At 27.1% G+C, this 12417-nt stretch overlaps 1 protein-coding gene across 1 annotated transcript; it reads right to left on the bottom strand.

Annotated features, from left to right (window-relative positions):
• Window positions 1-7593: 7593 nt before the first annotated feature.
• Window positions 7594-10552, bottom strand: LOC122518631. Its single transcript, XM_043637678.1, has 4 exons — window positions 10518-10552; window positions 9821-9921; window positions 9041-9424; window positions 7594-7817 (listed from the first exon to the last, which is right to left on the bottom strand). The coding sequence occupies exons 1-4, from the start codon at window positions 10527-10529 to the stop codon at window positions 7607-7609; spliced, it is 708 nt and encodes a 235-aa protein (XP_043493613.1). The 5' UTR covers window positions 10530-10552; the 3' UTR covers window positions 7594-7606.
• Window positions 10553-12417: the final 1865 nt, after the last annotated feature.

The raw sequence follows: 12417 nt of genomic DNA, 5'->3' as shown, positions 1-12417 counted from the left end.
TGTGTCTCCTGTTCTTTAGATTGTGTGTTAGTGTATGTGAATGTAAGTAGGCAGCGAGGCTAGAGTACCAGCGGTTGCTCGAACTGAGGCCCTCATATACCTTACTGGACCCCCCGTTCCTGCCCTCTCCTCTCTACCCTTCCTCATACTCTTGTTCCCTGCTCCGGGGGACTTTCACTATCTATTCGAGTTCTGTACGCTTGCCTTGTTCTCTTACAGCACTCTTATATCCCCTAAATGATGTCTACCTTCTTTCCCCACCCATTTTGATACGCCCCTTATGAACTTTCATATCACACAATCCAAAATATTATTCCAATATTAATTCGTTTTAATGTATGCAATTTTAGAAATATCAAATAATTTATTTTAATGAATACAATGATTTGTCAATATTATTATTATTATTTTTTAAATTTATTTATTTTTAGATATTTAAATTACTGTGTTATATGTTTTTAAATTTAGATCACTGAAGGATTGAATTTTGATTTGAATAATATTTTTCATATACCATGGGATTTTGTGTTATTTATAAGTTCGAAGGGGGTTTAAAAAATTGTATGGATAATTGAATTTTTATTGGGTAAACAAATTTATATATATATATATATATGTAGTCATTTAAATTTGTTGTTTCTCATTTAAACAAATATTTTAGATGGGAATAATTATTGCGAAAAGATCTGCGATACAAATTGGAAAATGTTCAATAGATATTTGTTTCTTTTTTTCCACTGAAAAAACAAATATATATATAAATATCTAAGTTTAAAAACGTATTGATTAATTTAGAACGGATTTGGAGGTTTCTCGGCTTCGAAACTCGACAAGAACGCGGACAAGAAGCCGTTGGACAACCAACGTCCGAGCTTCTGCGAGATAATATTATGTAAAAGTTGGAATATATCGGGGTCAGTCAGTAAAGAGAAATTACAGGTGTGTACTTTTCGTTTCGTTTCAATGCTCCAATCGAAAAATCCCTTCCCTACTTTTTAACCCCGAGTATATTTAATTCCTATCAAATATATCGATCAATTGAATTCGATTGGTAGAAATGATATTTAAAATGTATACATGTAGTATAACAGGCCCATTAAACGAACACAACGACAACTATAACTACGACGGGTCAAACTAGTCTGTTTCTTTCTCTTTCTATTTTTCTAATCTTTCACTATGTCATTTAGTATCATAAAATGATGCAAACATTTTTCTATATCAACTCGTGCGATCGAGTTATTACAATTTCTTATCATATTTTATTAAGATTAAGGATGATTTGTCGGTACAATCGGAAACAAAAGTTCATGACATTTTCATCAAATCCATATCTCTTAATATCTGATTTTTTTGTTATAATTGAAATTTTGATATAAAGTTTCTAAAAGAATGAAATTTAGTGATCACGTATCGTGAATTACGGTACAGTCACAAACAAAAGTTATTTTACGATTTTCACTTAAATTGAGATTTTATATGTTAATATTATTAAAATGATCACTAAATTTCATTCTTTTAGAAACTTTATATCAAAATTTCAATTATACAAAAAAAAATCGTTGGTTTAAATCATCTATTTCAACGGATATTAAGAGATATGGATTTGATGAAAATGTCATTAATTTTTGTTTCCGATTGTACCGACAAATCATCCTTAACCTAATCTCTCTCTCTCTCTCTTTCTCTTTCTTTTAGTATTGAGAACAAAAAATTAGGCTTGTTTAGTTGGAACGTTAGTTTACTGTATGGAAAATCGTAGGTGTTTTACTTTCACCATAAACTGACCGATTAATTGCCATGCAAATAATTCATCATTCTTTTCTCTTTTTTTTAAAATTTCTTTTCGATCATGCGTCCTGAATCGAGTAATGTTCGATAAACACTGCCTTGGGAAGGGAAATTGTTCTTAGCTTTCGGGGTTTAATGTAAATTCGCAACGTGATCGAACAGATTTGATAAAAGCTTCGATCTTTCTTTTTTCTTTTTTTTTTTTTGGTTTTGATCTTTATGTAATAAGGATCGCATAACACAATGTAAGTTATGAGGGACTGAATCGGATCCTAGAAGAACATTTTATCGATTTTACGCTTTGCTACGATGGAGAAAGCGTTAGGCAGAACAACAAGAAAAAATTACTTGCCATTAAAATTTTATGCCAATCTATAGAAACCGATTGATTTTTATGCATATTCTATTCATTATTTTCATTATTAATTAAATGTATATTAACGAATATGATTTCATTATACAGAGGATGATATTTTTTTTTACAATTTTTATTACTATTTTAACAATCTTATTATTATATTGAATTGAATTCTATCGAACAGTTTTCTTTTTTATTTTTGTAAAAATTTAATTCATTTTATAAATAATTAATTAAAAAATTATTAAATTAATTTATTAAAAATTAATTAAAATATTTCAATACTCTTATCGCTCTAGTTAAATATTTTATTCTGTAATTGAACAAACAATATATAGAATTAATTGAAAAATTGAAAAATTTGTTTGCAATTTTTATTTTTTGATACAATATCCAATGGTTTGAACCAACCCTCGTGTTTAAATAATTTTTAAAAAATTGGCATAATCAAATATAAATTTTTCCACACACACACACACACACATATATACGTACAAATAAATTTAAAAAATATTTTAGAAATTATTCGCACGTGTTTTACAATTCAATGTTTTCTCATTCGTTGTTTAATTTTTATTTCATAAATGTGAACAATCATTCCCGTGTTATATTTGTTGTTGTTGTTGTTGTTGTTAAATTGTGATGTAAAATAACTTGAAAATTCTTTCCATCGAAAATCAAATGATTTAGAAGGAGTTGTTTCTTTCTTCGATACTCCCACTTAGAAATAACAGCTTTGTTTACGATCCCGTTCTTGCCTTTTCAACCGAGCAAATGCTTTCACGGCCGTGAGACTTGCGAGAAGCATAAATGCGATGAGGATGAAGAAAGTTGAGGAGAAGGCTTGAGAAAGAAAATAGAAAGAAACGGAGAGATAAAAGAGAAGACAAGTCAAGTTCTCTCGAAAACGAATCAGCAAATTGTTCAGTGACCTTCCATAAAAATATTGATTTATATATAATATATTATTTATTATATAATATTAACTATATATAACACACACACATTCACATAAATTTCTTTTCTTTTCTATACATCATTACGAGAAAATGTAAAAAAAAATAAACAACAACAACGACAACAACAAGAAAAAACTTTTACCTTTTATTGTCATTAGTTTTTCTCGTAGAATTTATCCAAACTATTACTAGTTTTTCCCATTTTTGTAAAATACATTGTTGCTTTCGTAATTGTTGCATAAACCTAGAAAGTTTTCGATTAGATTTATTTGTACGTTTTTAAATAAAAAAAATAAAAAAAAATAAAAAAAAACAACTTAAATAGGAATTAACGAAAAATAATAAAATCATAAGTAAATATTTTTTTTATTTAATCGTCTATATAAGTTTAGAAATTATTTCCAACCGTGTGTTATTTTTTTTCTTTTTTTTTTATTCTTTTTTCTTTTTTCTTTTCTAATTTCTTTAAAAGTGCATTGTTGCTTTCATAATAACAATTGCATAAAAATAGAAAGTACATCACAGAAGTGCCTTTTTCTCGCTCTAATTGTCAATTATCGTAAAAGGAAAAATGATTATAAAAATGAACTGATTGATAAGAAATAAGAAAAAAACGTAGCAAAGAAAAATCCCTTTTTTTTTCTTTCGCGTCCGCTTGAGTATCAAAACTTATCAATTTCAATTAAGTTTTTCCTATTAGTATATATATAAGTACGTTTGTTACTTTCATGATTATTGCATAAAAATAGAAAGTAAGCGTAACGTCGCGTCATTGGCCGGAAAAACACGCTACCATCTTCATATCGTCATCCTCGACACAAAACTCGAGTTTATTAAATCCGTTTGGATTATCTTCTTAGAAAATGAACATCTTGCGAACGTGAATTGAGAGAATATATGCAACCCGGACTGATTTATGGCTCATTTTACTTAAAAAAAAAATAAAAAAAAATCAAACAAACGTTGCAATTACTTTAATAATTTATTATACTTTAGAGGTTTTTTCTGGTTTCTAATTTTTATTATTATTATTATTATTATTAAGTTATGTGTAATAAGGAATCCATAAAACTGACATTGTATAGTTTCGTTTCTACTTCAAACGAAAAAAAAAAATACAATGCAAGTAGTAAAATAATTGTTACTTTTTCTAATTTAATTTAATTTCTAATTTAATTTCATATTATGGTTTACTATAATTTCGAGAACAAACATTGATACTATTAAAATAATTTATTATCACTATTTAATGACAATTATTTTAATATTAATTTTAAAAAATATATTTAGAAATAAATGGAATGGGTTGACATCGTATTGTGGTCTGTTATCATTTCGAGAACAAACACTGTAACTATTAAAATAATTTATTATCAATATTTCTTATTTCTCAAATTCATATTTTAATATTTATTATTATCACTATTTAATGACAATTATTTTAATATTATTTTTAAAAAATATATTTAGAAATAAATGGAATGGGTTGACATCGTATTGTGGTCTGTTATCATTTCGAGAACAAACACTGCAACTATTAAAATAATTTCTTATCAATATTTCTTATTTCTCAAATTCATATTTTAATATTATATTTTTAATAAAATATAATAATTATACAGTTAATTCATGAATTAACTTAGATCGAAAAGAAAGCACGTAGAATCTAACGTAATGGTTCGATTTAAAAGAAAAGATTAGTTTTATCTTACAAAAGAGAAACAGAAACAGAGAGAAAAAAAGAGAGAGAGAGAACAAAAAAAGAAACGAATTTTCTTTCTCAGATTTTTGTATCATTCTTTCTTACTTTCTTTAAATAAAAAGAATATTACGAGGTATAGTTATGCGAGTATTATGGCAATAAAGAAAAGAGAAGCCATTCTTAGTTGAGTTGTAGAGTCCTGTTTGAATCTAAGGTGTTGTTGGTTGTGGTATACCACGCCTTACATCAGAATGTCTCTCGAGAGTGAACGCGAAATCGAGAAATTGCGTGCGGTCATGGCAAAAGTCGGATAAGAGAACTCGTCGTCGATTTCGTGACGCGTGCCTTTTTCATTCCTCCCACTCTTTCCTCTCCACCTTTTTCCTCCTCCTCCTGCTTCTCGTCATCATCATCATCATCATCATTTTCCTTTCTTCTCTTCGTTCCTTTCATTAACGTATAATTATTATTGTGTAATATATGAAGAATTAAAAATGAAATAAGAAACTAGGACAGGAAAGTGTGGCATCAACAAATTTCTTTCAAGAATTTCATCGAAATTTTTGTTTATTTTTTGTTCAACACCAAGTTGATAAATTTCTAAAGAAATGGATTTTTATCCAATTATTCGTACGTTAATAAAAGTTAAGGAAACGCACGTTTGTCGATGAATTAAATACTCGAATCATTATGGTGGTTTTTATAATACTAATCGAAAAATTTACTTACTATAAATATAATATATATTATATAATACTATTAAATATATAGTATAATATAATATTTATTATATATTAATATTTATAATATTAATAAAATTTACTTACACTTTATATAATGTTTTTCTTTTTAAGTATCGTTTGATAGTTTATTTTCTAATAATAATTAATTCATGCATAAAATAAAACCCAATAAGATTCCACGTTTGAGGGGATTTAATTTGGTGAAAGGTGTGCTGTTGTTGGTTAATTAAAATAAAATATAATAATAAATCCAAATTGTTGCGTTGTTATAATTTTGTATATGATTATAATATTTATCTGTGATAAAAAAAATTAATTGGCGAGAAGATTCTAATCTTTCGACTGACGTCCGATGTTCTAAAATAAAAGAAAAAAAAAGAAAAAAGAGAAACTTCCGTCTGCCGTATTCGAAGCACCTCTGGTATAATACACTTTTACCTGGAAATTGTCGTGTCAGTTTTAAGAGCAAATCGAAAAAGCGAGGGCACGCGTTCGAACATTGTGAAAGGTGGTGGGCATGCATACCTGCCAGCCGATAGTCTGGACCACGAGGAGGGAACACGCATAACAAGCGTGTGAGTTCTCGTTCAGTATTACTCGGCCAACATACTCGACGAAGTTACTTTTATTTTTTCTTCCTTTTTTTTTTTGAAATTCAATCGACATTTCATACGCGTGAGAACATTTTTTTTTCTTCCCCTCGTAGAAAAAACAAAAATTCCCTTTCTCATACTCCAACGAAGTGGAAATAATTTTGTATACAAAAAAGTAACAATACTTGCTTTATTTGTTTCACTAAAAATGATTAACCGATGATTATATCTTCTTTTATTGTTTTTTTATTCCACTCACGTGTTAATAATTTTTGTAAATTCGATTATTTTTCGTTAAATTTATGAATTAGATTGTTGTCATTCTTTTTTACGTTGACGAAATAATTGAAAATTTAATGGAATTATTTTGTTCAGTATTTTCGTGATCGACGGTATTTGTTATATTAATTATGTGGGATGCGAGCACCAAGCCAAACACTTAAGTAGGCGTTTGTGAGGAGATTGGACGGTGGGCCCTGGATAGCTCAATTGGTTAAATAGCAGTCGCCCGAAAAGCGGAAGATGATAAGATCCGGGTTCGAATCCCGGTGTCCAGTCAGTTGTTTCAACGGCACAATTTTTTTCACGAATCCGACAATTATAATGCGCATTTCGAAGTATAATATAAATAGAGATAATATTGAAGAGTTGAGAATGTTAAAAGGATGTTGAAAAAAATTGGAAAGAAATGTCGAAGGTGTGCGTCTTCGATGTGCGCAAATAGGGTGGATGAAATTCCTGGGTGTGGTCGACGGACTCCTTTGACCTTCCTCACGGACGTAAAAATCTACTGGACGGCATTTAAAAGGCGTAAGAATGTATCCGAGTCTCTTTTGTATACGCATACATAGACATTTACTCGTAACCTATGCAACTTTATTCAAGGTCGTTCTTGCACTTAAAACCTAAGTGCATTGTATCGTTGGAATCCTCTCTTACATAGATTTCTATCATAATTTTGCAATAACAATGAACAAAATGTAATCACAAATTATACCCACTTCTCGTATTTTGTCGTAAAAATAAATTGTTTGAATATTTATATATAATTTCAATCCTTAATTTAGAAAAAATACACAACACTTTGAATATTATATCTAAATTTCGGAACGTTTTTGATTTATGAAAAGTTAACAAACAAATATTCAATTCTCGCATTTCATTTATTTTTAACACGAATAATATTATTTCTATGTTACAAAAAAAAAAAGCAGCCTTTAATTCGCATTGCATTCGCACGAGAATGCACGTCGCATCGTAAAACCTAAATTAAATTGTAATAATAAAAAAAAAACAAAATAAAATTACTACGACTTGTTTTAAAGTAAATTAAACAAGAGAACAGAAAAATATTTTACGGGTATTAAAATTAAAAACTTATGTACAAAGAAAATAAGAAAAAAATATCGCGTTCGTATTCCATTTGATGATGGTATTTTGATTTCATTGAAAATTATTTTCTATCGTTTGTAATTTATAGTATAAGATGCGGTGCCAACATTGGAGACCACGTTAGGTTCCGGATGTCCCTGATATCCGGCTTGGTATGCCATAGGAGTATACAAGGATTTCCCTTGTCCCTGTTGTCCTTGATATTGCGGTTGATATTGTGGTCGATACATGGCCTCGGATTGAAACGTCGACATTCGAGGAACTATCGCTGGAGGATTACTAAAACGACCAATATTTATTTATCAATTATGTTATCTCTATAGATAAAGATTTATTATTTTATAAAATCATCCATTATATTAATAATAATTATATTACTTCTTAAATGAGAAGTTTTCAATTTTCTGTATCTTAAAAAAATTATTTTCAAAGTGTTTTTGTCTATTTTTAATTATCAAAGTAAATTTAGTAATTTGATTTATTTTTCTTTATATTCTAATTGAGTATTTCGAAATTGAAATATAAGATATAATATTGAAAGTGTGTTTAGTGTATTTTTGAAATTAAATATAAACATTAGAAATTAGAAATTAAAATTAGAAATTTTTAAAATTAATTTATGAATATTCCAAAATGAAGAAAATAATAATTACATTCAATATACGTGTATTTGTAATTACAATAAAATATTTCAAACTCTTACAATTAATAATAAAACTATAAATCAAATAATATGTCAAATAACAAACAGATATAACAATAATCTAAATTAATAATAAATAAATAATTAATAAATAACCTGGATGAAACAATAGTTACATAAACCATACTGTAAAAAGATTAGACAATTCTATGGTTGTGCAAGTCACGATTGTTACATTCAAACGATTTGCCTGACATTTGAGTTAAATCGACTATCCAGTTACGTTTTCGATTACTATGCAACAAGATCCCTTTACTAACTCTATCAATCAATCATCTTGAAGCTTCTGTTCTCCCCAATTAAAAACAATCAAATATATATTTGTCGATATCTATAATAATTAAAAGATTATGTTCGAGCTAGTAGTTCAAGTCAATTGTTAATCGGACAAACCAAACTCTTTATTTTAATAATTTCTTTTTTCTCTCTCTCTCTTCTTTATAATTTTAAATATTTATTTTAATAATTTCTTTATCATATAAAATGATAAAAATTATAAAATCGTAAATTTTCAATTTACTCATTCAGTTTCCAACCCAATAATATAATAAAATATATTTTCAAAATATATTTTTACTTAATTTAATTATAAATTTAATTATAATAATTATAATTTTTTTTTAATTATAAATTTAATTATAATAATTTATAATTAATTAATTTAATTATAAATTATTTTATAAAATATATTTTTACAATTCTTAAAATTATTTCAAATATATTCAATTATTTATGATCATATTTCTTCGTATAAGATTAATTATTATAATAATAATAATTTAACAAAAATATGACTGACCTTGGTAAGGAAGAACGAGCATCGAAAGTTGGACGTCGTTGATGATTATAAGGTTGAGATGGTGGCCTCGGTTCGTAACGTTCACCATTGGTATATCTCGGATCGGTGTAATAAACCGATGGGTCTTCGCGATATTGACCATCGTCCTCGGGTCCGTTCGCAATACTATTGGATGAGGTCAAGGTCGGTGGTGGTACGTTGATTCCAGCTCCTGCTGGTTCGAATCCACGACGGGATGCACCATACTCGATCTCTCGAACACTCCCAGTGTCATCCACGAAACCATACTTCCCATAAACTTCACCGGTTGGATACTTTGATTCGATTTTATACGAACCATCAGCTGCCTCGTAACCATAACTATAACTACCATCTTCGTTGTGCCTAATTATCCAAAATATTTGTCTTTTTATTATTTATTTTTATTTATTTTGTTAATCATGACTTATATTTCAAATTATTTATTGTATTCTGACACACACACACACACAAAGATATGTTTAAATTGTATTATGATTTGTTGGATAATTGGGTTCAATTAAAAAATGAATAAACAATTATGTATGAAGATGAATTGAAAAGTTTGAATACTTGACTAGAACAAAACCAATTGTTTCCATGCTTGATTCGAAACTTTCACAGAACTTGACAGAACTGTATGGTAAATAATTGATAAATAATTTTTGTTTAATGTTTCATTAATTTTAGGATGTTTAAAAAAGTGAATATGGTAAGATTAACTGTATCCTGTTTTCGTGTTACCTCGATTATTATACATACTTGTTTATTTGCTTGAGAATTGGCACAGGAGTGGTCACCTGGTAAGGTCGGCTGTTGTACTGGCCGGCTACCAAGCTGACGCAAGAAAGAAGGAACGGCACCTGTCGGAATGATAACATTTGTTTAAACTATCACGACGTTTATTTGCATTAATTATTAAAATAATCAAATCAATAAAATTTGAAAAAATTATATAAATATATAAAAAAAAGAAACATAAGGTCTAACACCGCGTATAATAATTAATTAAATTATTAATTAAAAATTATTAAATTAAATTAAATATATTAGAAAATAATTTCGATATAATATTTAATAAAAATATAATAATAAAACTATATTTTTTTTTTTAGAAAAAATTGCATACTCTATTTTTTAATAATTATTTTTGAATAATAATATTAACCGCGTATAATCATTAATTAAATTATTAATATAAAAATTATTAAATTAAATTAAATATATTAGAAAATAATTTCGATATAATATTTAATAAAAATATAATAATAAAACTATATTTTTTTTTTTTTAGAAAAAATTGCATACTCTACTTTTTAATAATTATTTTCTAATAATATTAATTTGAATTCTCTTATAATTATTAATATCCAATGAGAGATGATTCGTTTCCTTTTTTTTTATTGTTTTGTTTTTTAAAAAATTGGATTGTGGATTCGCGAGTAGTTGGAGTACTCACAGGAAGACGCATGTCTCGTAGCTGATGAGGCAGAAGTGATTGTGTTGTAGGATCGCTTAACACGCGAGCTCCGTTGCAGTACTTATATAGGTCCCCTTCGGGAGCGGCGGGGCCCGCCCATGGGCCCGAGCACCGCCTAAGACCTCACCACGATCCAACAATAAGAATACGTGCATCAGTTTTGATTGAACACATCTTTGGAAATTGTATCCTTCTATTGTTCACACATCTATCATTTATTTATATAAATTGTGAACACATTGTTTTTTCTTTTATATTAATTATTAATAAACAATGGTTCTCCCATCGTATTTAATTTAATTAGAAGATTTAATTTTCATCGAGATTTCGTAGGACAATTAGAAATCTCGTGTTTCATTCATTATTTCGTAATATTCGATTTGATTAATTATTTTTGATTTTTTTCTTTTTACAAATTTTACGAGATAAAATTACTCGGGTAAGTTTCTTTTCTATTTTTTTGTTGTTTAGATTCAAACGAGAGAACTTCTTGACATTTAAAACATCGTAATAAGCGAGTTTGAGAATCGAGTTTGCAACGTATAGAGCAGCAGCGTAAGACTTGATTTTTCTATTCCTTTCTTGAACTATTTCTCGTGAGAAGCTATTTCACGATCGTTTTCGAATCCCTCGAAGCAGCAACATGGGGATTAAGAACGGCAACAGAAATAGCAATCTCGTTGCTATCGTTGAGACGATTAAACTCCTCGAGTGCACTGTTATCGAATACAATAGGCGAGCGAGTAGTATGCATTGTATAGAAATAATGTGCAAATCGAAGAGGAGGACGTGAAAGTGACACGCAGGACGTTGCTCTGGAATTTCTAACAGGATTTTAAATCATTCGAACAAATTTCATTCTTGCAATAATACCACGACTCGATGATAGATAAATCGGTGAGCAAAGATTTGAAAAATAAAACAAGAATGATTAAAAAACAATGCATGGTTTTAATTGTGACAATGAGAGACAATAATTGGATAGGAAAAATGATAATAGGATAAACACATCTCATCTCTTGTTTTAAGATATCACTTTGATGATTATTATTATTGTGTAATTCCGATCACGCAAATGAGAGAGTTATTTGATTTCCTACTTTCTAAGAAGTCGAGCACGTCGATCAACGATTTGGCACTGAAGCCAAGTATCGATACTTTTCGTTTACTACGATCTTTGAATAAATATGATCTGATTTAGGAAAAACTCGATATAGTTTTTAGAGAGATTTCAATTGTATTTTATTTTATTTGAATTATATATTGAATATTTTATTATATTTAGACGTATCATTCGTATCTATCGTATATAATCTAATATATTTTTATAATTACAATTTTATTTAATATTTTATTTAATATTTTATTTGATTTATTATATATTATTTTCTTTAATATTTTATTAGATTTTTTATATGATTTTATTTAATATTTTGTTAGATTTTTTATATATGATTTTATTTAATATTTTGTTAGATTTTTTATATATGATTTTATTTAATATTTTATTAGATTTTCTACATATGATTTATTTAATATTTTATTAGATTTTATATATATTATTTTATTTAATATTTTATTAGATTTTTTACATGATTTTATTTAATATTTTATTAGATTTTTTATATGATTTTATTTAATATTTTGTTAGATTTTTTATATATGATTTTATTTAATATTTTATTAGATTTTTTATATGATTTTATTTAATATTTTGTTAGATTTTTTATATATGATTTTATTTAATATTTTATTAGATTTTTTATATATGATTTTATTTATTTTATTAGATTTTTTTATATGATTTTATTTAATTTTATTAGATTTTTTATATGATTTTATTTAATATTTTATTAGATTTTTTATATGATTTTATTAG

The sequence above is a fragment of the Polistes fuscatus genome, unplaced genomic scaffold, assembly GCF_010416935.1.
Source record: "Polistes fuscatus isolate 324 unplaced genomic scaffold, CU_Pfus_HIC Scaffold25, whole genome shotgun sequence".
NCBI lineage: Eukaryota > Metazoa > Arthropoda > Insecta > Hymenoptera > Vespidae > Polistes > Polistes fuscatus.
The sequence above is the reverse complement of the archived record's forward strand: the minus strand, read 5'-3'. Positions and strand labels throughout refer to the sequence as shown.